The following is a 24009-nucleotide window of genomic DNA, read 5'->3' as shown; positions in this document are numbered from 1 at the left end:
ACAGGAGATAGCAGAAAAGAAGATGGTAAATGAAACTACCAAGTGAGCCCTCACTACGTCCCAGGACCCTCCTTAGCTTTCCTGTAGGATGGTTGCCATGATATATGGGAATAGGGGCCATTCGGAGTTGATTATACATAATGGGAATCCCAGCTGAAATTTCACAAGCACATGGAAGGATCCTTTGGATAGGTCTGTCCCATATGTAAATTGAGCAGTCATTATTCAAAATTGAGAGGATTGCAAATTAAAAAAAATAAAACAGTACATATGGAATAACCTTTTCCATGCTTTACATGGCACTTGTAGAAATGTTCACACAACTTTTCTTAGTACTCTCTCTCTATGTTGCAAGTTAATAGCTGAGGAAAATCCTACCATCTCTAACCTATGATAAAAAGAAACCTTAATTCTCTAAAAGCAGACCCAGAGACCATCACCTATGCAGGTGTACTATGTGGACACCTAGGAGTTACTCCCAATTCCCTTTCTCACATACTCCTACATCAACTCAGCCTTAGAATCCTACTGCTATTGTCTTCTAAACATATCTCAAATCTCACCAGAACTGACTCATCTCCTAAACATGCATCGATATCAGGCATTCAGGGTCTTTGTAATTCCTCCATTTCTAATCCATACTCCATAGTGCTTCCAAAGTAATCTTCAAATGCTAAGACTGTACTGTCCTATCTTTGCCAAAAATCTTCAAGTGCCACCCTATCATCTTCAGGATAAGTACAAATTCCCAAGCATAGTACACAAGATACCTTAACATCTGGTCCTTCTGTATGTAATTTCTTGCTTTCCCCCAAATGTGCTATGCTCCCTCATCTTCCTTCCAAAACTATTAATTAGGAAACATTTTATGTGCTTGGCATACACGAATGAACAAAACAAAGACCCTGTCTACATTATCATGGTAGGCTGTAGGTAGGTAGATAGATGGTTGATAGATGATGACAGACAACTGATAGACAAGTAGGTAGATAATTAATATATAGCAAACAGATGATTGATATAGGCAGGTAAATAGACAAACAATAGATAGGTGATAGATTACTGATAGAGATGTTTGATGGGAGATGGACTGGTTGATGGCTGAGAGATAGATAGGAAGACAGATAATTGATAGAGTGTTGGGGTGATATAGGAATAGAAACAAATGAATCAGGATGGGAAAGCATAGGGATCATGTGTGAGTGTTTTACGCTTTTACTTGGGTGGTCAGAGAATGCCTCACAAAAGTAGTCAAACCTGAGCAGAGACCTGATGAAGGTAAGAAAACCAATAGTGTTTATATATGAGGGAAGAACATTCTAGCATTCTAGGCAGAACAGACGGTGTAAAGGCCCTATGGTAGTTAGGTACCTATGTGCTCAAAAACTGCCCAGGACACCAGTGTGGCTGCAGAAGAGAGATGATGTGAAAGAGAAGAGCAGGGATCCCCAAACTACAGCCCACGGGCCGCATTTATCCAGCCCCCGCCGCACTTCCAGAAGGGGCACCTCTTTCATTGGTGGTCAGTGAGAGGAGCATAGTTCCCATTGAAATATTGGTCAGTTTGTTGACTTAAATTTACTTGTTCTTTATTTTAAATGTTGTATTTGTTCCCGTTTTGTTTTTTTACTTTAAAATAAGATATGTGCAGTGTGCATAGGGATTTGTTTATAGTTTTTTTATAGTCCAGTCCTCCAATTGTCTGAGGGACAGTGAACTGGCCCCCTGTGTAAAAGGTTGGGGACCCCTGGACAAGAGCACAGAGAAATGGAAGGCAGACCATGCATACAGTAGGTCATTATGGGGACATGATTCTTACTCTGAGAGCAAAGGGGACTGCTGGGTTACTTGAGCAGAAGAGTGTTGCCAGCAGACATGTGTTAAGGAGCTCAGAGTGCTAACAGCAGCCTCCTCAAAGATCACATTATACGGTAACATTTGCCCTTTATGCATTATAACCCTCAGTTCACTGGTCTGGTTCCTCCTTAGGCTAGGAACTCCTGGGGAGAGAGGAAAGACTGTGTCTTATTTTCTCTGTAGCTCTCTAGCACCGAGTAGATCAGAAAGAACACTTTGTCACACTCCTCTGGTGCCAGTCACTCAAATGGAAGTCCAGGACCACGCTAGCCACTGAAGGGGCTGAGCTAGTCTTTGACCTTAGGCCTAGAACCGAAATTTCAGCCACAGGGAAGAGTTTATCTCAACAACTGGGCAGAAAGGGCAGCCAAGTGAGAGGAAACCAGAAATACGTAGAGGAAATGGGACAAAAGCACCCAGGAAGATGTCCACAGGAAACAAAGCTCCAAGCAAGGTCAGGAGCTCATTAGAACTCTGTAGTCTGTAGGGATAGAGGTGAGTACCAAGTGCTCATGTCTGAGTCTAACTGGAAAGGCCTAATGCTAACTGCAGCTTTTGTTCACAGCTCCTCCAACTCCAGTGATGTGGGTGAGGAATTAATAGTAATTCTAAAATAGGGCTTAAGGTGGGCTAGACCCAGAGGGATCTAGTTTCCTTTGCAGAGGACCACACTGGCCATGTTTCTACTGACAGGTGAAAATAACCCCTGCAGGTGCCCTCGATTCTTCTCCTTAGCCCTCCCCCTTCCCCAGTTTGTTGCTCTCCCACATCTTCTCTTCTGCTCTCAAAGATGGATGGTGAAGTACACAGGTAAGTTGACATGTGCCTGAGGCCAAGGAATCACCATTCCTGCTGTGTTTTGGGGTTTTTTTATTCATTTTTAGAGAGGAGAGAGAGAGAGAGAGAGAGAGAGGAGAGAAAGACAGTGAGAGAGAAGGGGGAGGAGCTGGAAGCATCAACTCCCATATGTGCCTTGACCATGCAAGCCCAGGGTTTCGAACCGGCGACCTCAGCATTTCCAGGTCGATGCTTTATCCACTGCGCCACCAAAGGTCAGGCATTCCTGCTGTGTTATATCTCTCAGACTTTTACTGTCTGACCACCTATTCTACCTACCCCTAAATAACTAGGGGGACTTCCAAAACACAGTGTATCTTATCAAAGGCCATATAAACATCAGGGTTTATCACCCTCATCCTCCATCATCAGGAAAGACAGATAATATGTGAAACAGATTTGCTAGGGTTAAATTTTCATCTAAATTTTAAAAATTAAGAGAAAGAGTCTGACCAGGTGGTAGCACAATGGAAAGAGCATCAGACTGGGACACAGAGGACCCAGGTTTGAAACCCCGAAGTCACCGGCTTGAGCACGAACTCATCTGGCTTGAGTGTGGGATCACAGACATGACCCCATCCATGGTTGCTGGCTTGAGCAAGAGGTCACTCGCTCTGCTGCAGCCCCCCACCACCCCTGGTCAAGGCACATACAAGAAAGCAATCAATGAACAACTAAGGTGCCACAACAAAGAATTGATGCTTCTCATCTCTCTCCCTTCCTGTCTGTCCCTATCTGTCCTTCTCTCTGTCTCTCTGTCACACACACACAAAAATAACACAAAGAGTTAAAGGTTAGAAATGGAGGCAAGATAAAATCTTTGTGGTAAGAAGTCAGATGATAGAGAAAACAAAGCTAGATTTGCATTCTATTTTGATGAGCTACTCACTACAGTATTATTAATAATTACATTCCTGCCTAAACTTCCATTTTCTCATCTATAAGTAGAAATAAGAGCACAGACTTGCTTTGGTAATTCACTTTGATGACTTACCAAAATCATTTGGCATGAGAACTGAAGATGTTGATGATCGTAAATATGTGTCTTCATGTGTGGTCTACAGGTGTGTCTACTATATGTGGGACTCTGTGTGTGTCTTTGTTATGTGTGACTACATGTGTGTATCTATATGTGTCTACTGTATGCTGGACTATGTGTGATCTATATGTGTGTGTCTATGTGTATATGGGCATATGTAAAATACTAGCAGCCACATCAAGACAAAAGAGTTAATGGAAACATTTCCTAGTAAGCTGACAGCACACATATGGAGGCTTCTACCCTCCTAATTATCTGGGCTCTGAGATGCCTGAATGGCTAAGATAGGCTCTTGATATATGCTGGCTGTAAAAATAGCTCTGAAAAACAGGTGTACTTGGGAACAAATTCCAGACTTCATTCCATCCCCACATGTTGACCCCCATGGGCATCAAGGCCTCTTGAGCAGGGCCAAGAAGGCAGAAGAGCAGCAGTAAAGCTGCACCTGGCCTTTCCTAATTGCTTGAGTCCATTCTTCTTGCTTGTGCAGATGACCACTCCTGATGGTATAAAATCTCTGCTTACCCTTGCATTCCCCTCTAGAAAGGAGAACAGGGCCAGGAAGTCAGGCAGACAGCTTCTTAGAGGTGATGGTGGTGGTTTATCTTAAAAGCCCACATTAAGAGAAGATTCATGAAACACGAACCCACCCATGGCTGAGCTACTTCATCCACCATAGACTCAGCTTCCTCTTCTGCAACATGAAACAATAATGAGTACTTCATCTGTTTGTTATAAAAACTAAGTAAGATGATATTTGTGAAAGTACTTTGCCAAATGTAAAGTGATATTTATACAAATATTATAATTCAGATCATTATTAATCAAAGTGTTCTGGAGCTAAATGAAATAAATTCAAGCCAGTCAAGCCCAGGTGATGGTTACAATAAAATGGAATGTAGATAGCATCATAAAACACAAAGGCAATAACAGAGTACATATAAAATTTTAAGGATTTTGTTTCTTTTTTGAAAATTGTTCTTAAAAAACATCACTGAAGAAAAATTATAGTAGCAACCAACATTAAAAAAATCAAAATGAAACTGTTGAACAGAGACCTAAAAAAAATGGGTTCATGAGAAATTAATATTTTTCAACTATTAAATTCTAAATAGTGAACAAAACTATCTTATAAATATGAAAATAATTATTGTTTGCTAAATTTTAATGTGTTCCTGGAGAGAATATTTGTGTATGAGACAGGATGTCATCATCTATGGATCATACAACCAATTACAAGAACAAACATACATACTGTGCCTCATATACATACAGCCGCTTCAGGCATGAACCCACTTAGCCACTTCACCACCAACACTGAAAATCAGGATGGTGGTGATCTCACGTCTGCATTGGTGCCTTACCTGATCGATAGCGCTCATCTCGTGACCCTGAGGACCTTCGGCGGTGATAGCGAGAGGAAGAAGAAGGAGTAACCGGAGCCCGGCGCTCTGGTGGCAAAGCTTGATCCACCCCTGGGTTAAGGGAAATAGCAAAGTAAGGTGAGGTTTTACTTGGCAGCTGGAGTTAATTTTTACTTTGTGGAGAAAATCCTTTGGCAGAATATAGCCCTGAATCACTGCATTCCTACAGCCGAGGTCGAGCTCACACGGGAGTAAGCATGGGGACCGGATGTCCTGGGTGATGACCAGGACAGGGAGACAAGTCCAGGGCGGGACAAGACTCATGCCAACAGTGCAGCCTTTAGAAACAGTGCAGGCTCCTGCACATCAAGATTGTCTAAAATGTCATGGGACGAGATGCAAACTAAGCTACCAGCAATGTCTGAAATCTTTAGGGTTTGGATAAAAAAGAAAGAAAGAAAATGGCACCCAAAGCACAGAATCAAGTAAGGATCTTCTTTATATAATAAAGTGGTTAAAAAAAAACTTGAGAAAATTAAAAATTACATTTATCATTAAAGATAATATTTAAATAAATCTTACAGGGTATTTTAATAATATAATTCAGGTAACTAAGATTGAGAATAACCTTCTATCTTTGTTCATTCAAAATTTCTAACTCCGTTTGGAGCTAAATGACTGAAAAAAAAATTATATTTCAATATTGCTTTGATGAATTACCAAAAATGTTAACATGGCCAAATAAAAATGATTCAGTGGGTACTGGTCAAAAGCTGACCTAAATAGCCTGACTTGTGGTGGCGCAGTGGATAAAGCGTTGACCTGGAATGCTGAGGTTGCCGGTTCAAAACCCTGGGCTTGCCCGGTCAAGGCATATATGGGAGTTGAAGCTTCCTGCTCCTCCCGCCCTTCTCTCTCTCTCTCTCTCTCTCTCTCCTCTAAAATGAATAAATAAAAATTATTTAAAAAAAAAAAAAAGCTGACCTAAATCTGGCAATCACAATACTGATTATACTTTAGAACTAAAATGGTAAAAACATAATCTAGATACAGGAAAGATTAATCATTGCAGTTCAGAGATGAAGAAATTCTGAGCACTAAGCATTAAATATAGTTGTTACTTCTTCAGAAAAGGACCAGTAATACCTGATAGAAAGTAAACCAGAGACAGTAATTTAACAAAAACAGTGGTTAAGTCCCTGGTTTTCCATGTTTACTCCAGGAGCGTTATCTGTCCCTGAGATTAAATACTTCTCTTATGGTGATTTCTACACCTCAATTTTTGATAGCATGCTTGTGGGTTAACTCACTAGAATTATTAGGTTAACTTGATTAGAACTGTGAAAAAGATATCTACACTGTAATCACATGTTAGGGTTTGTAAACTCTTCATCTAGCAAGGGGCATTAACATCGTTAACATTTCTTGATGACTGGAATGTTTACAGATACCAAACCTCTTCCAGTTATTATCTACAAAGGATCTTTTTAAAATCTTTTTTAAAATTATTTTGTATTTTTATTAAACAGATGCAAAGAAATCAAAGAGCAGTACTATTTCTTTTGATGAAAAAGTTAACTTGTATTTACATTCATATTTATAAATGTGGATTTATAATCCTACTTATTGTCCATTTTAGATGACATGGACTTCTCCCTTAACCACCATGGCCATCACTACTCCATTACTGGGATCAGAGTCAGTGGTATGCTATGTGAACCTTCCTACATTATACTTTTTTGTTATTTTGGAATTAATTATTTGTATCTTTTTGTTCCATTACCTTGGTTTTCAATGTACCTACTGCTAATCCTTTCAAAATACCCAACAGCACTAAAAAACTCCAATTCTTTTCTCCTCGTGGTCAAACACGGACAATCTGGTGACAGCTTTTTAGTTCAATTTTATTTTCTTTGAAGACTTCCCTCTGGGAGTTCCCTCTTGCTCTAATCCTGGCTGGTTGGCCCAGACGTGCTGCCTAACAGCCATATTTCAAGTGAGAATTCTAAGCAAAATTATTTGTAACTTTGAAAATGTATTTATATAAATATATTTGAAAATTATTTGTATCCACTGACTTTCACATCAATTATTGTTGCTGAGCAGTGAAATGTCATTTTAATGCTATAATCTTCATGTAAAATCTGTTTGTTTCTCTCTTCTCCTCTGTCAACTTTTCAAGTTTTTTCTTTATTCCCATTAAAGGAGCTGCAAGCAGTGCTTTCTTCCTAGGGCATCAGCATCACCAAGATCTGTTCCCAATAAGTCTTTTATCTGGGCTCTTCTATTTGCCAAACAATTGGGCTTCTGGTCTCCAGTCTTGTGAAACAGGAGCATTCATCTTTCAGGGCTGGAGCTGTTCTCTCCCTCCAGCATGTGCACTCTAGTGTCTCTCTGGGGTCAGTACATGATGTCCCTGAATCTGGAGGCTCCTTGTCCATTTCTCCAGAGAACAAACATCTCCGAAGAGTGGGGAGGATGTGGACCACCTGTTTCCTAGATGCCATGCTTCCCACAATGCCAAGGTTTCAACACTTTCATTTGCTTCCACTTACCACCATAGCCGAGGGAAGCACCTTACATGTTACAGAAACGCATTCATTGTTTCTTCCCTTCTCCTGTCTTGAGGCTTTACACCAGGGGTCCCCAAACTTTTTACACAGGGGGCCAGTTCACTGTCCCTCAGACCGTTAGAGGGCCGGACTATAAAAAAAAACTATGAACAAATCCCTATGCACACTGCACAAATCTTATTTTAAAGTAAAAAAACAAAATGGGAACAAATACAATATTTAAAATAAAGAACAAGTAAATTTAAATCAACAAACTGACCAGTATTTCAATGGGAACTATGGGCCTGCTTTTGGCTAATGAGATGGTCAATGTGCTCCTCTCACTGACCACCAATGAAAGAGGAGCCCCTTCCGGAAGTGCGGCGGGGGTCAGATAAATGGCCTCAGGGGGCTGCATGCGGCCCAGTTTGGGGACCCCTGCTTTACACTCTACCTGTTTACTGACGTCTTAGTGCATTTGTGGAAAGAACAACAAAAGGGACAGTTTGGAGTGGCCTAGGTTACAGTGACTCAAAAATATATTTAATGTTTCGCTTTCCTTCTTAGTAATGTTAGCTTCCTAAAACTACACTGCTCACAAAAATTAGGGGATATTTCAAAATGAATATGAAGCAATAAAATATCCCCTAATTTTTGTAAGCTGTATACTTTCAATATTGACCCTGCTGAATCCCTAGGTGGTTGTGTACATCCTCTGAGATGTACACAGTCCTAACACTCACACACTTGAACCAGCAATGCAAACTGGTAGATGAGTGCTTGCCTGTGTGTGGACCTTACTAGTCTGTTCTCAGAAAGTTATATGCAACAGTGAACATTTACTTTCTTTTCTTTTTTTTTTATTATTAAGTGAGAGGTAGATAGGCAGAGAGACAGACTCCCGCATGCGCCTGGACCAGGATCCACCAAGCAAGCCCCCTATGCGGCGATACTCTGCCCATCTGGGGCTGTAGCTCTGTTTCTCAGCAACCAGCTACTTTAGCACCTGAGGAGAGGCCATGGTGCCATCCTCAGTGCCTGGGGCCAACTTGTTCAAATGAGCCATGGCTGGGGGCAGGGGAGAGAGAGTGAGAGAGCGAGAGAAGGGGGAGGAGGGAGAAGCAGATGGTCATTTCTCCTGTGTGCCCTGTCCAGAAATCAAACCCAGAATTTCCACACACCGGGCTGATGCTCTACCGCTTAACTGAACAACCAGGGCCAACATTTACTTTAAAGGTTGAAATATAGTAGAATTTAAAAAACAGAAGTTTTAAAAAGAAATAAATTTTACATAAGGAGAAGAACTTTAACAGGGCATTTGCAACAGGACATTAAAAGAAACTAAAGTATTAGTGTGTACGTTTCAATCATTAATTTTTATCTGAATTCATTGTGAATGAAATTTGAGGTAGCTTCACATCTTTATTATATGCGGCTTAAGTGTCTGTCACGGATAGCTCATTGGTTGCTTGCGTAACTGTACTAGCCAATGGGGTGAAGTTGCCACGGCATTCAAATAGTCCCGCCTTCTGGCATGCCACCTCACAAACTGAGGTTAAAGATTGGAGCAATTTTATGCTGTTAAGAAATCTTAACACCAGAAGGGGTCTTTGCAATGGTATAAGACTAGAGGTTCTCCAGTTGAAAAATAATGTCATAATAGCTAAGTCTTTGACTGGCTCCTCTAAAGGTGAAATACATGTCATTCCAAGAATTGATTTGGCTCCGTCTCAAACAGGGTTGCCGTTTCAATTGAGACGTAGATAATTTCCTGTAAAACTTGCCTTTGCTATGACCATCAATAAGTCTCAGGGCCAAACGCTTAAGCATGTTGGCATTTTTTTACCTGAGCCTGCATTTGGACACGGTCAACTTTATGTTGCCTTTTCAAGAGTTCGTGAAAGAACGGACGTAAAATTAAAAATAATTCATGGTCCTCTGCAAGGCGAGCTTAAAAATGATGGAAAGATCTACACAAGAAATGTTGTGTACAAAGAAATCTTTGACATGTGAATTAACATTTTATTATTTAAATCACCTTTATTTATTGAGCTAGCGGTGGCTCTTAAGAAATGTACCGCCAGTGGTTTCCTTCATTGCACTCTACTTTAAGCTATTAAGCAAATAGAAGGGGGAAACCCCATGGGGCAGTAAGCAAAGGGGCGTCCTCGCCGCCTGCCCTGGGTAATTCAGTTTGAATTAGCAGACACCTTTGCACAAATCATTTTAATTACAATTTATAATATCTAGAACACCGGTCATTTCGTATGACCGCCGGGCTTTCTAGTAAAGGTATATTCTAACAAGAAAAAGCCAACAGTCAAATATGCAACTCCAAAGTAGAATTCCACCTGTCACCATAGGAGCAGCAGTGGAGGGTCCTTCTCATTATGCTGTAGTAAGGATGTAACCAAATGTGCTGCTGAAACACATGCCTAATAATTATTAAAACACAATTATAGCTCATAATTCAGCATTGTTGGGGTCTTATGTTCATACCATGAGCGAGAACTAACTCTCAAGAAAGCTGCAGGTTGACCAGAGTGTCTACAACAGAGACAGGCCAAGAAAGGTCCCTCCCTGGGAAGGTGAGATGTCCCGAGGGAGGTGAGAAAACTGTCCAAAATCACAGGAAGCCAGAGGGACAAAATTAGTTTCCCTCAGACAACAATGTGACAAAAATCAAGGCTGGACCCTTTCTCCAACATTTAATGAGCACTGAGTACCAGGCTCTTACCTAGCTACAGATCCTATGTGAACTGAGGGGAAAAGCACCCTTGACAACATCGAGCTCTGGAGATAGGTGCTCCAGCTGGCTGCTGTCACCATCTGTGACCCTGGAACTCAGTTTACCATCTTTACAGAGAACTGATAAGAACTGCAAACACTTTACTGCACTGGTCTAAACACTTAACATTTATGAATTTATTTCATTTATTAACATAAGCATATGAAATAGGTACTGTTCGTTCTGCCATTTTATTGATGAGAAAATACAGGCCCAGACTGGGGTTTGAAGTCAGTCAGCGCCACTCTCTAGTAGCATTAAAATATTTGCTTGTAACTGCCCTTTCTTTTGGAATGGGTGTCCCCTTCCAGTGTTCCCAGGTACCCTGTCATCACTTAAAGTGATGAGGTGGCCTCACTGCCCCATCCCCAAAAGAGGCCCAGTCCTTGAGGCAGAGGCCATATGTTTAGTGCTGTATTCGCAGTACAATAATTACTTGTTACATGAACAAAATTGAGCCAGTACCTTGACACAAAAAGTGTTCTTGTGATCTTATTATTGTGCAAAACTATTTGTTCAACTGCAATCTTACAAGGAAAGATGGAAACTGGTACAGTTTCACTGTTGCCTTGGAATGAACTCAGAGCAGCTGTTGTCTAATACAACGTGTGTCTATCAGATCCTTACTAGAAAGGCAAGATTGCTGCCCCTGGCCCACAGAACCAGCTCAGGAAACACTTCTGAACCAGTAAGGTAGGGAATCACCCATCTAATCTTGAACCCTGACTTGGATTGGAGAACTTTAGTTAAAAGTCCTGAGTGAATGTCTCTTGGATGCAAACACCAAGAAACTGTGTGAGTGACCTTTGTGCAGACACAAAGGAATGCATGTGAACAGGCTTTAGAAAATTAGCCTGGAGGTTCTGGATTCCCTCTTCCTTTGTGCTTATTAATTAGCACAAGAAAAAGAATGTACTGACCAAAATTAGCCCTTTCTCCATGTCTGCAAAAAGTCTATTAGTCATTCTTTCCCTTTATCACCTGATCTCCCTCCCCTGTAATCCTGTTACCTCTGTTCTGCTTCTGGTCAATAAAACCTGAGGGAGAAGGAAATTCAGGAGGTCTTCTTTGCTTCCCTTGGCAGGCCTCCCCCTCTCCCTCTTGACATAAGTTTGTGTCTTGAGTAGGTTTCCTCCATGCGACAATGGTAGTTCCCAGCGAGCTGGAGTACTACACAGTACGTGGTATTTCAAGACTTGTGCAGAGGTTGGAATGCTTCAATTTAAATATTACAATGTCAGTAAAATTTTTGTTTTTCCACTAAAATAGCAACAGGTCTATAACAAATACTCCAAATCAGAGGAAGATGACCCAAGGGTACATAGAGGAAAAAGAAAAGGACAGCACAGAGAAAGGCATACCCTCATCCCTCTGCTTAGCTCCTGCATTCCACCTCTCCTGTCCTCAACCATCCACATCCCATGAGTCCTCTCTTCTCTACCCTTCAGTTTACTCTCAAAGGCATCTGGGCAGGCCTGGAGTCCTCACAGTCACATGCCACCTGCTGGTGCCTCTCCATCCCCAGGCTTCCTATAGCACCACCTCTCGGTCTGTCTCTACTGCAACCCAAGCAGGGCTCTCTCTGTCCAGTTATTCTCCCTGCAACCCACTGACCAGAACACCAAGCCCACACTCCTTCACCTGACCTTCAGTCTCCCCCAGCATCACATCTACCATCGCTCAAGCACGCCTCCCATTCAGACCTCTGCTTCTAGTCAAGCAGAAATATTCACTATTCCCAAGTTTTGCCCTGTCTATCATACTATTCAAACACTCTTTCCCTCCAGACGTGAAAACCTTATTCAAACCCAAAGAGAGAGGAAGCAGAGAACTAAGCCATTTTTATTAGAACTTTGGTTACTTCAATACGTGATTAAGATCCCCTCCAAATTCCTAACTCCATAGTTCTATCCCTAAACAATCCATCAGTTTCAGACTAATGAATACAGTCCTTTTATTATGAGAAACAGAAGTCATAATAATGATCACATTATCCTAAAGATAAGGGAACAGTCACTGTCACTCTGACACAGTGCTGAGAACAGGCCAGGAGACCTGCAGTATAGACTTGTGGTTATTCAGGTTATTAAATGTTCTAGGAAAAGTCAGAATTTCAGAATTCTGATATTAAGAGAATACATTGAAAATCTCGGTTTTTCAGCATTTAAAGAAAAAATCATGAAGTGTAAGCAGAGGATGATGTGAATGAGAATGTATTTGGGATTTAACACTAGAGGACCTGCATCCAAACTCTGGTCCATTCTTACTAATCATGGAACTGGACACACTACTCATCCTCCAACTGCTGGGTCCCATGATTGGCACAGTCACTTGGGAGTGACTTAGGCTCCCAGGGCCCTTGTGGAAACTCAAGAGCCTCCTGGTTGCTCCCTGCTGGGTGCAGTGTCCACAAAGCCTCCCAGATATCCTGTACTTTAGTTCTTGGCGAAGCTATTGAAGACTTTTCCATATTTCAAGTGTATACAAAAACAACTTCTGAACTGTCTCATTCTCTTCTAGTACCTGATTACACTCTTCCACAGCAGTAATTACTTCTAAAACAGTGAAATCAAGGACTGCCAGAAGCAAACACTACAACTGTTGTGCATGCAGATAAGAATTCACTGTGTTTGCTTTGTATCAGCTCAGATGACAACACCACAAAATAGAGCTTTCATTATAAGTAATCTGTACCCAACCATACCTGCATATTTCTTCATTACTATTATTGTGGTTTCTATCTTATACTTCATTAACATAAATCTTTGCCATAAACCAGTATAAATTTGCTAACCACTTTCCTATTAAAACATTCTGATTATCAACTCATGTCTTGGACATGTGTAGAAGACCAGGAGCTTGAGAAAGTTTGGCAAGAGCGCTCTATATGTCATTTATGCATTTATGCCTAATTCCATGTTCCAACATTCGGTCTTCGCTTGTTAGGGAAGGTGAGTTCTGAAGGCAGTTGTCTGTGGTCAGAATCCAGGTGGCAAGTTTCTGCATTTTTCTTACACCTCAAAGATACGGCCAGTTCCAGAGTGAGCACCATTCTGTCTGGTGAATGCTCAGCCCAAACTCCAGATATCTCACACAGGAATGTCCTGGGTGTGCTCCCTTTAGCTACTGACACTGGGGGAAGGACCCTGACTGCTTAAACGTCACTAAAAATAACAAGACTTTAGCCTGGCCTGTGGTGGTGCAGTGGCTAAAGCGTCGACCTAGAACTATTGAGGATGCCAGTGCAAGGCCTTTTGCTTGCCCTGTCAAGGCACATATGACAAGCAACAAGCAAGCAATGAACAACTAAACTAAAGAAACTATGAGTTGATATTTCTCGCTCTGTAAAATCAATGAATAAAATCTTTAAAAAATAATAAATAACAGGACATTCACATGCTCAAAGCATAGCTGTCTGTGATAAAATACTTATCCCACTGAGAGCGACAGACTGTGCATCAAGATGAGGACGACTGTCTTCCTGGGTTAACAGTTAATTTACCTTCAACTGATAAGTGTTCATTTCAGTAGGAATTCAATCTGGGAAAATTCATGCTAAGTCACAGACAGGTAACACCAATTTAAATACTTGTATTTCTCCTGTTCTGGGACTTAACCTTGTATCCCACATCCTAACCACCATGAACAAATGACACAGTGTAACTCCTGGATCAAACCCAAACCACCCCTGCTCCTGGGGCAGGCCATGTGCCCCTGGGCATACAATGGGCAAATATGGTGTCCATGCCCAGGGAGATTGTGGCTCTTGTGGCAGAATGAAAATATGGACCAAAGTGTAAACCCAGCACCAGAGAAACTCAGTGGCTGTTAATTTAATGAGATGAGTCAGACAAGCTGACCACAGCTCAGGAAAGCAGCAGTGCAGCCAGCTTCACTTCCCAAACAATACCAGAACACAAGGGCATGTGTCTCAGGTTTATACCCTGAAATACAGTGTGAGAGAATGAGCAAGTTCTTTTGTCTTATGAGACCAAACTGCAAAGTTCACAAGGGCTCAACTTGCCCATGACGGGCAACCTCCCTCCTCATGGCACAGTTGGAGCACTTGCGGCTGGGCTCAGAGGCTGCTCCCTCCAGGCCCCTCAAGGAACAGGATTACAGAGGACAGGGGATCCTCAGTGACAGAACTGAACACCAAGATTTCTCAACCTGAACTCTGAAATTAGTAATAAAATAAAATTCAGCTGATTGAATGAGTGGAGGTCCAAAACCACGTTATCTTTTAACCCTTCAGATATGGAAAAAATTATGAGCACTTAATATATCATTTACCATTTAAATTTACCCAAGTGAGAAATCAAGATAAAACTGTGATCTTGAAGAAGAGCTTCCCCAAGGCAGTAAAGGTCCATTTGCTGATGTGTTTGGGGCATCACCAGGGTAACACTTGGCATCCACCCCTCCTGGACAAGCTCTCCAAACTCCCTTGTTCCTTCAGGTAAGCCACACCTGCCTCACTGCTCACCCGGGGACCTGTGGTGGGTTGATAACTGATACACCAACTCCCACCAACCACAGCTGTGCAGGGGGCGTGGACTCCAGCAGCCAATCTGTCAGGTCCAGATATAGTTCCAGGTCCATCTACCCAGTTCATCCTTTAACAATGTCTGCTGACTACCCACCGTTGTAGAAAGGAAACAGGGGTCCCACTGTGGGCTGGGGTGGGGTAGGTTGGGGTGGAATCACCAAATATTCAAGCACAACCACTGTCTACAATATTATAAGTATTTCAGAAGTAGGATCATGAAGATCAGGACTGGAGGGCCTGTCCTAACCTGAGGGACCACAAAGGAATCCATGTAGAAGTAACACCTGAATTGAAGTTCAAATGATGCAGATGTAGGCAAAGGGTACAGCATGTGCAGAATGGCTGACACGAACATCAGAGGAGCATGAAGATTCGAGGAGCTACAAAGGCCAGGCCACCGTGTATAAGACCCTCTGACACAGCTGAATCTCAACTCCATGCAGGGCCATCTGTCATCTCCAGTGGAAACAAAGGCAAATTCACCCTGACCAGGTTGTCTCTTCTCTGAGGCTGTTCCTATGGACCCTACAGCCAATTTCCAGAAGGCAGGAAGGACAGAGACAGATTTGCGTCCCCAGTCACCTTAACCAAATTACCAAGATTGTTTCAACCCTTCAGACACGGCAAATCCTTATAACTGAGCACAAAGCCGAGTGGCTGTTGAAGAAAACTTAAGTTGGGCCTGGAGAAGACTAAATCCACATAAATCACTTAGCACTGAGAAATATTTGATGGACAATCATGTAGAAAGCCGAATCTAGTTAATATACATTATGAGCAGTGGTGGGATTCAAATCATTTAACAACCGTTCTCTGCCCTAATGTCCATTTTAAGTATAAAAAAAGATATACCGAAAGGTAGTTTATTATTTCATGCACTTAATACTCAAATTAGAATAAAAGAGATACACAAAACCAGGTTATAAGAAAGACTTTTAAAATGTTAATAAAAAATACTAAGTAATATCTGACAAAAACCAATAAAACTGTATTTAAGATATTTCCATATTGTTTCTTGATTGGCATCTTCACTTGCAATTTTTTTCCACCTACAGACGGAATGAACATTACTATGGGCTCTTAGAATATGCTGTTGCGCAGATGAATGTTAAAAAAGAGTGAGCAATGTAAATTTGTTATTTCCACATTGGGCAGCTACCCAGGCACCTATGTTAGAGAGAACCCTGATTACAAGTGCCATTTTAACAATCAGTTCGCCAAACTCAACAAAATATTAGATATCAGTTCTGTTGAACCGGTGTGAATCAGCTGAATCCCACCACTGTTATGAGAAAGGAGGACTATATTTGGGCAAGGAAAATTTCACTATTCATAGTAAGCCTGGAATTAACTACTTCTTGCCACAAGGGCCCCTTCCTGAAAACTCTGGAGAGTCAGCAAAAGTTGTCACTATGTGAAGATATTCCTGAAGAGAATGGATTTTCATTTCTTTTTTCACAAAATGTATCAAGTTTACAGAACAAAAGATCTTGAAAGAGATACTACATAGCCAAAAACTGTAAGAAGACTCATACCAAATGAGTTCTCCTAAATAATACTATTGCTTTGAAAATGATTTTCAATATAGTCTTTCTGATCTTTTCCTTTATTAATATATCATTTTCATTTTTCTTTCCAGATTCTGACACAACTTTTCTCACCTAGATTTAGGTGCGTATTCAACACTGCGCTCATCAGTACGCCATATCTTCCAGGCGAACGCCAGCCACACAGATACTCTGTGACAGTCGCTCACATCTGAGCAGGGATGAAAACCAGGAAACCACCTGCTCCTTGGGCGCCTCCCCCGGGACAGGCTGGTAGCTCTGACTTGAGCTATTGGTTTTTGCTGAATACCTAAACAGGCTGTTCTAATTCATAATCACGTGTCCCAAATAATAGTGTGGAAATATTTTTATAACACTTTCTGGATAAGTCTTAGAATTTTCTCTGATAAAACACAATGTGCTGCACACAGATCCTAAAGCAAAAGCAAAATTTCTAAAACTGATCTAGAAAGAATTCTGTTTTAAAATGATACGCTCTCCTCACGGCTTCTCAAGGACAAAGTCCTATACGAGTAATTGTTCACCCAGGACAACTTCTCAAAAATAAACATTAATAGTAAAAACTGGAGAACTCACTGGGCCTCCAGTCTCTGAACCTGAATCATGCCATCTCCTTCCCAGTGGGCCTGGGTTGGACCACAAGATCTACAGAGCAGCATCCCCAAGCAGGCTCTCCCGTCTTCAAATTTCAATTAGGTGTGTGAGACTTCCGTAATTGTGAAAAGGACTCATAGTTAACACTCGACTACACCACCCACTCATCAACCCTCCATTCTTCCTGCAAGGACATTCATTATATCAGTCAGCAAGTGGCTCAGAGGGGAGCAAAGGAAGCCACGTGGGGTGATCAGGCTGGGTGACTCTTTTGAAATCCTGAGGGTCAATTGTAACATCAAATTTTCTCTATTATTTGTGCATGACTTTTATTTGAGGTAAAACCCTGAAAATAAGCCTAAAACTTACAAATGCTTATTTTCTCATTCTACTAAAAGGTGCACTGAACTCACCTTTTTGGGCTTCATGTATTTAAAATATTATCCACTAAATAATTTTGACCTCTGTGGATCATTATCTAAGAATACACTCTGAGTAAATGGTTTTATTTTTCGATCAAATCCATCACACTGCCTTTGGGGAACAGCAGTGTGAAGGGCTGTAGCTCTCACTCCTCTCAGCAGGTATCAGAGGTCAGGAACTACTAGTTCTTTGCTGACGTGTTTGGTAATTAGACAAAGGTCAGCAGAAGACAAACAATTTTAAAAAGAATTGTAGAATTTGTCATGCATTTTGCTTCCTCAAGTGTTTTGTAAGCAGTGTCACAACTGCGAAAATAGGGTTGTTAAAACAGCATATCTGATTCTAATAGAGAACCCTCAGAATTGGCCCCCAGTCAGTGGGTGGTTGTGGTTCCAGAATCTGTGATAACTCTGTGACCTAGGAGCACTGTGGCCTCTGAAAACTTGTGTGACCTCAGCTAGAGAATGGGGACTCAGACATGGGATCTCCTGGGGTCCACCATGCTAAGCCCTGCACTTCTGTTCTGAATGGCACTGGGTAACGGTCTGTTTCAAACATTTCACTGTCATGGGGTCCCTCTCTCGCTTAGAAAAGTGCGCTCACCGAAACGAAAGTAAAACAGAGGCCGGTTTCCCACGGTGCTGGCCACCCGCTCCCTGCCAGCGGCTTCTCTGATGTCACACACCCCGATGTGGCCAGAGTGTGGCATTCTCCGCGAGGCGCCTTCACTGTGCTGCAGTCTACACCGGGCCACCGCAGCTCCGTTTGCTGCTGTAACAAGTCGAAAAAAAACTAATTAATTCAAACTTTAGTTTTTTTTAAATTTGTTACAGCGCTGAGCAGAGCTGCTGACCCCATGCAGAAAAGCACAAAGAACACCAAAGGGACCACACGACACAGGTGCCACCCTGAGCATCTAGACCACATAGTCAGCCATGTTCTAGGCACCATGGCTGAAAAATGATTTTCTGAGAACTGCTTCTGTTTTACTCTTCTTTTGTAAGGCAAAGAAATGAGAACCCAACAATGTCAAGAGTCTAGTCAGCCTGCCAGCCTAGATGTGGAGGGGCCACCTGCTGAAAGGGATTCATAATCATGAGCCATGAAGATGAACATCACCACGTAGTACAACTCGAGGATGAAAGAAAGAGAAGAGAGGGAGATCATCGTCTACTCCTCTGCTCACACAGGCTCCTAAAGCCTTTCACCAGTGGGCATGAATCAACCAAAAACTTGATTTGTTTTTAGTTCACTTGGCTTATTCCTTCTAAAACTAGACCACAGGAAACCCATCCACCCCATTAGCTAAGTCAGGCTGTACAACAAGCCCATATTTGTGTTAACTCTCTTAAGAATCAGGGAAAGAAAAACACACACACACAATCAAAACAAAGGCCCTGGCCAGTTGGCTCAGTGGTAGAGCGTCGGCCTGGCGTGTAGGAGTCCCAGGTTTGATTCCCAGCCAGGGCACACAGGAGAAGCGTCCATCTGCTTCTCCACCCCTCCCCCTCTCCTTCCTCTCTGTCTCTCTCTTCCCCTCCCGCAGCCAAGGCTCCATTGGAGCAAAGTTGGCCGGGGCACTGAGGATGGCTCTGTGGCCTCTGCCTCAGGTACTAGAATGGCTCTGGTTGCAATGGAGCAACGCCCCAGATGGGCAGAGCATCGCCCCCTGGTGGGCATGCCGGGTAGATCCCGGTCGGGCACATGCGAGAGTCTGTCTGACTGCCTCCCCGTTTCTAGCTTCAGGAAAAAAACAAACAAACAAACAAACAAACAAACAAACAAACAAAAGCTACAGCCTAACCAGTGGTAGCTCAGTGGAGAGACCGTTGACCTGGGATGCTGAGGTTCCAGGTTCAAAACCCCAAGGTCACTGGCTTGAGCTTGGGAGCATCAAAATGATCCCATGATCTCTGGTCTGAGTGTGGGATCATAGACATGACCCCATGGTCACTGGCTTCAGCTCAAGATCGCTAGCTTGAGCAAGGGATCGCTGGTTCGGCTGGAGTACTCCTCCCTGCAGTCAAGGCACATGTGAGAAGCAATCAATGATCAACTAAAGTGCAGCCACTACAAGTTGATGCTTCCCATCTCTCTCTCTCTTTCCCTCTCCCTCTCTCAAAACACAAAACAAAACAAACAAAAATCTTAAAAAATAAACACAAAGCTATAAACACAGCAGAAGCTCAATACACAAATTGCTTCCTGGAATGTGAGCTCCAGGAGATGTTCCTAACCCTGCCAGAGCACTACTGGTCGCAGCCTGGAGATCAGGAGGTACAGAGTTTGGGAATCTGTGTGTTACATGCAGCTGCAGCCTAACCCTTCTCTAGCAGATACATCTCAGCAGATTTAAAAATTATTTTAACAGTGAAAACTGTAGAGTTCAGGCAGCACCTTCAAAATTATGCTATCATTTCTCCTACAGTACAGCATTACCTGCATTAGCTTTATGCCATCCCAAAACCTCATCATCTCAAGGTCACCCTGAAACCAAACTGAGCTTCATTAGAACTGAAGTGTGAGACCTCCAGCCAGCCTGGTATCATTTTCAGTTTCTTGAAGTGCACAGACCTAGCTCAAGTGCAAAGAGAGTCTACAAATCTGGACATGGAACGAAACACACTTCGTACTTTCAGGAAGAACCCAAAACATCTTACAATCAGATTTCAAAGCAAAACAAACCTTTATGATTTCATAATCCCAGGCAGGATATTATACAATTTTTTGGTTTCTAGATGTGGTCGTGTGGTCGGACTCCCAATGACTTCAACAAAAACCCTGGATGAATTTAAACTATTGTATAAGCAATAGCAATAATTTTTAACTCACCAAACCAAAAGTCATTTTAAATCATAACTTCTCTCATCTTTTTTATAATTACAGCATTTTGAAGTAATCAACCACATTATTACCTCTACAATAAAATACTTATTAAATATATTAGGCACACTTATAGAATATCATATGTGTGTTCTATATTTATAAAATATACATGCAGTCATACAAAGGACTTAGATGGGGCTAGCACAGTGTCAGGAGCGCAGTCCTCATGCAAATCAGGGACTAAGAAAGGATATGTGCTCAGTTCTTTCTCTAGCATGTTGCAGTTAACTAAACTAGATAACATATCATCAAAGTTTACATACTTGTAGGCTGGGGCAGGTAGGCACCAATTAATTTTGACCTCTTCTTCTCATATCCTTTTTGTGTAATGTCACCTATAAGAGAAGGAGAGAAAGATTCAGAATGGTCCCCACGCATAGAAGTGATTGATAACTCAACAAAGTCTAAGACATGTAGTCACAACTGTGTTTTCTGTTTGACTTATAATTATAATTTTAAAATAAAACACTTTACTCATTCACCTTGACCTTTCCCCTGCCATCAAACAAACAAAAATGCTTTCCCGGCCCTCCTTGCAAGGTTTCAGCTCTGAAAGGCTGCAGAATTAGATTCTTAAAATCTTATTCACATCTGCCAGAGCAGGAAACCACCCCAGTCTTCACAGCTCTCATTAGACTAGTCAACCACAAACTGCAGGTCCACATCAGTTAGAGCTGCCCCAAAGCATCACTGATTAGCACCTTCTTCCATTAATGAGATTTTTTTTCTCTTAGGCATTTCAGTCCCAAGGACTTTAAATTGCTACAGTATTTTTGAAAATAAGTGACCTAGACCAAATGGAACATTAAATAAAACAAAGCTAAAGAACATGGGACCTATGGAAATCTAAAATATGTGAGAAAGGTGCTTATCAGTAAAATAAGAATTACAATGTTAAAACCAGAATTTCACAGACAGAAGAGCAGGAGCCACAATCACCATGCTGACATTCTTCCTAAGTGCTGAGTACATGGCATCAAATAACCCGTATGACATACAACAGCCTTTTTAAATATAAGCCCTAATTCACACAAAACACGAATTTTTTCCCTTGAATTTCTTTAGAATCTAATTTTTTTGTAATGTCTGATCAAACTTTCAATCACAGAAGAGCCAAAAACTGGTGTTTGAATAAAAATATAGCAAGCAAATGAACAGTTATATGGGTCATACACAAATTGGTAAATTTGCTTTTTCTAGTAAGATATGCTTACTAAAGTTGGTCAGACCATTAAGTGCCCTCAGTGATTAATGTCTGACGTGTAATTCACAGCTCACTGTAGTCTTGTTTACCCCTCAAAACACATGACTCATATTGAAACACAGAACTATAAACAACAGAAGATACAAAAAAAATGCATCCTGCTCTCTGTTGATGAGCATTTTTGAGGCCACACCTACGTGGGCTGCCACTGTCAGTGCGCTGATCAGACTAAAGTGCAACACTGCCCCCATCCCAGGTCTGCCACACTCTGTACCTACATTCATTTACCACTCAGGGCTGGGGCTGGTCCGTACTCTTGGAAAGACCTCATCATAACTCCAATTTAAAAATAATGTCCAAAATATCAACACCCAAAATACTCACATGCACGTGCACACTCTGGAATAGCTTTGTGATTGCTCAGGACAAGGGAGTAAGTGAACATAGAAATGCTGACTGAGAAGTGTCTCTCATACCTTACCCCACTCTTCAGAAATCTCTCTAGCTCAGCAGTTTTCAACTGGTGTGCCACAGGATTTTTAAAACATGCAACACCTGACTATTTAATCAGGGCACTGACCTCATTTCCCTTAGATTGTAAAAAAAAAAAAAAAAAAAAAAAAAGGAAAAGGACAACAGCTAATACAATGGCTGTCTGATGTGTACGAGTCAAAATTACCCCTATATTTTTGTCAGATCAGCAAAAAATGTATTTTTTGGTGTGCCACAGAATTTTAGTAATTAGTGTATTTGTGCCATGAGACAAAAAGGTTGAAAATCGCTGTTCTAACTGACTGCTCATTGTTTAATATCATGAGAAAAACAACTGGCTTTGAGAAAACATGATAAAATAACCTGCATAAAGAGGCACTTTCTGCTCTTTGACAGCAAAGCAGGAGCGACCCCCAGCCGTCCCTCAGCATCTCTGACTAGAGAAGGCAGTTGTCCCTACCTCCCCAGCAGATTCACTGTATTTCACCAGTGTTCTTCCCAGACTAGTCTTTGGAAATAACAAAACTATCAGGAGGCTAATTTCCATGCTAATTGTACTCCCGCTTAATCCACTTTGGCTCATGCTCAGCATTTAAAAAATTCTAAAACAGTTTGCTTCCTGCAATGGAGGGGACACCTGGATGAAATAAAAGCAGAGACTAGGAAAAGAAACACATGAGCAAGAGTGTATCAGGGTATCCAACGTCTAGAACATACTGGCCTCCTAAGAGGCTCCCTGCACACTCAGCAGACACCTCCTGCTTACCGGGGCGCACAACCCCAGACATCCTCACTGGCCATTCAGGACCTGACAGCTCACGCGTCTATGCATGATTCCACCACCCAGTCTCATCCTTGGCAAACCAACACCATTTCAACTTGTTCTACACCCAAAACTCAGCTTAAGTTTTAAAAATCTCTCAGATGAACATTTAAATATAAGAAGGTTTCCTCCTTCTATTTTCAGTGTAAACTAACTTCACAAGAAATTCACTTTGAACTCTGTTTTTAAATTGTCTTATTTTGGAAAACTCCAGTTTGCTAAAACCTTAAAATTTAAGAAAAAAATGCACTTTCCCCAAGAAATCATGACCCCTCTTAAAACGGAAGATGTCACTGTGGCCCTGTCCTACATGTCCTAAATAATCTCTTAATCTTTACAACAATTAACTTTACAGGTAAGCAACTGTTGGTCAAATTAGTCTGTAAAATATGATTTTTACGTTTGCTCACTTGTAGTTTACGCATTGGGGGCTGGACAGCGCCAGGTGTATGTGGTCTGTGAAATTGCAAATTACCTTCCTGCTTGGGAAGGGCTGTTGTTTTGCTAATGTTTGCTGGAGGAAAGGTTTTTGTGCCACCAAGTTTTGAAAAGAGAAAGAAGAGGGCTGAGAAAAAAAAGCCGTGTTTGCAAAGTGAGAGAGAAGAGAATGCAGAATGCTGAAGAAATAAGCCATGTTGGCAGGGAAAGAGAAGGTGTGCAGATGGGGAACCAGAGGTGAGAGGCTTTGCGAGCTCCACTGAGACTGGTAAGGCCTTTGATTCTAGGAGAAACCAGACAATATTCTCCTGGTTGTAGAACTGGAGAACGTGTCAGTGGCTTTGGGAGCCCTGAGTAAGGGGGAAGTGTTTACCCTGCCTGTTTGCTCGTCAGCCAGTGCGAAACTTTAATGAAGGAATGGCCCACCATTTTTTCATCTGTCCGAATTCAATGGGAACCTGCATGCGAATGGCCACGAAGACAGCGGCCCCTGGCCCTACAGCAACTGAGGCACAAATAATACTTACTCATGCTACTTACTCAGAGCCCCAGATCTAAAAAGAAAACAAAGCTAGTCCAAGTTCAGAGCTTTCCC

The 24009-nt window shown here is 41.8% G+C and overlaps 1 protein-coding gene across 4 annotated transcripts in view; it reads right to left on the bottom strand.

The window, feature by feature from the left end:
* The window catches only part of DIP2C (disco interacting protein 2 homolog C), a 463773-nt gene that overhangs the window by 194547 nt on the left and 245217 nt on the right, over positions 1-24009 (bottom strand). For 2 of the 4 annotated variants that reach the window (XM_066233336.1, XM_066233337.1), the window contains exons 2-4: positions 20721-20792; positions 18175-18342; positions 5098-5208 (exon numbers count right to left, since the gene is read on the bottom strand). In XM_066233336.1, the coding sequence (XP_066089433.1) occupies positions 5098-5208; positions 18175-18342; positions 20721-20792 (351 nt within the window). The remainder of the gene's footprint in view (positions 1-5097; positions 5209-18174; positions 18343-20720; positions 20793-24009) is intronic. The other 2 variants (XM_066233339.1, XM_066233340.1) reach the window with 1 other exon arrangement.

This window comes from Saccopteryx bilineata, chromosome 5, assembly GCF_036850765.1.
Source record: "Saccopteryx bilineata isolate mSacBil1 chromosome 5, mSacBil1_pri_phased_curated, whole genome shotgun sequence".
NCBI classification, from domain to species: domain Eukaryota; kingdom Metazoa; phylum Chordata; class Mammalia; order Chiroptera; family Emballonuridae; genus Saccopteryx; species Saccopteryx bilineata.
This window is presented reverse-complemented; position numbering and strand designations above follow the sequence as displayed.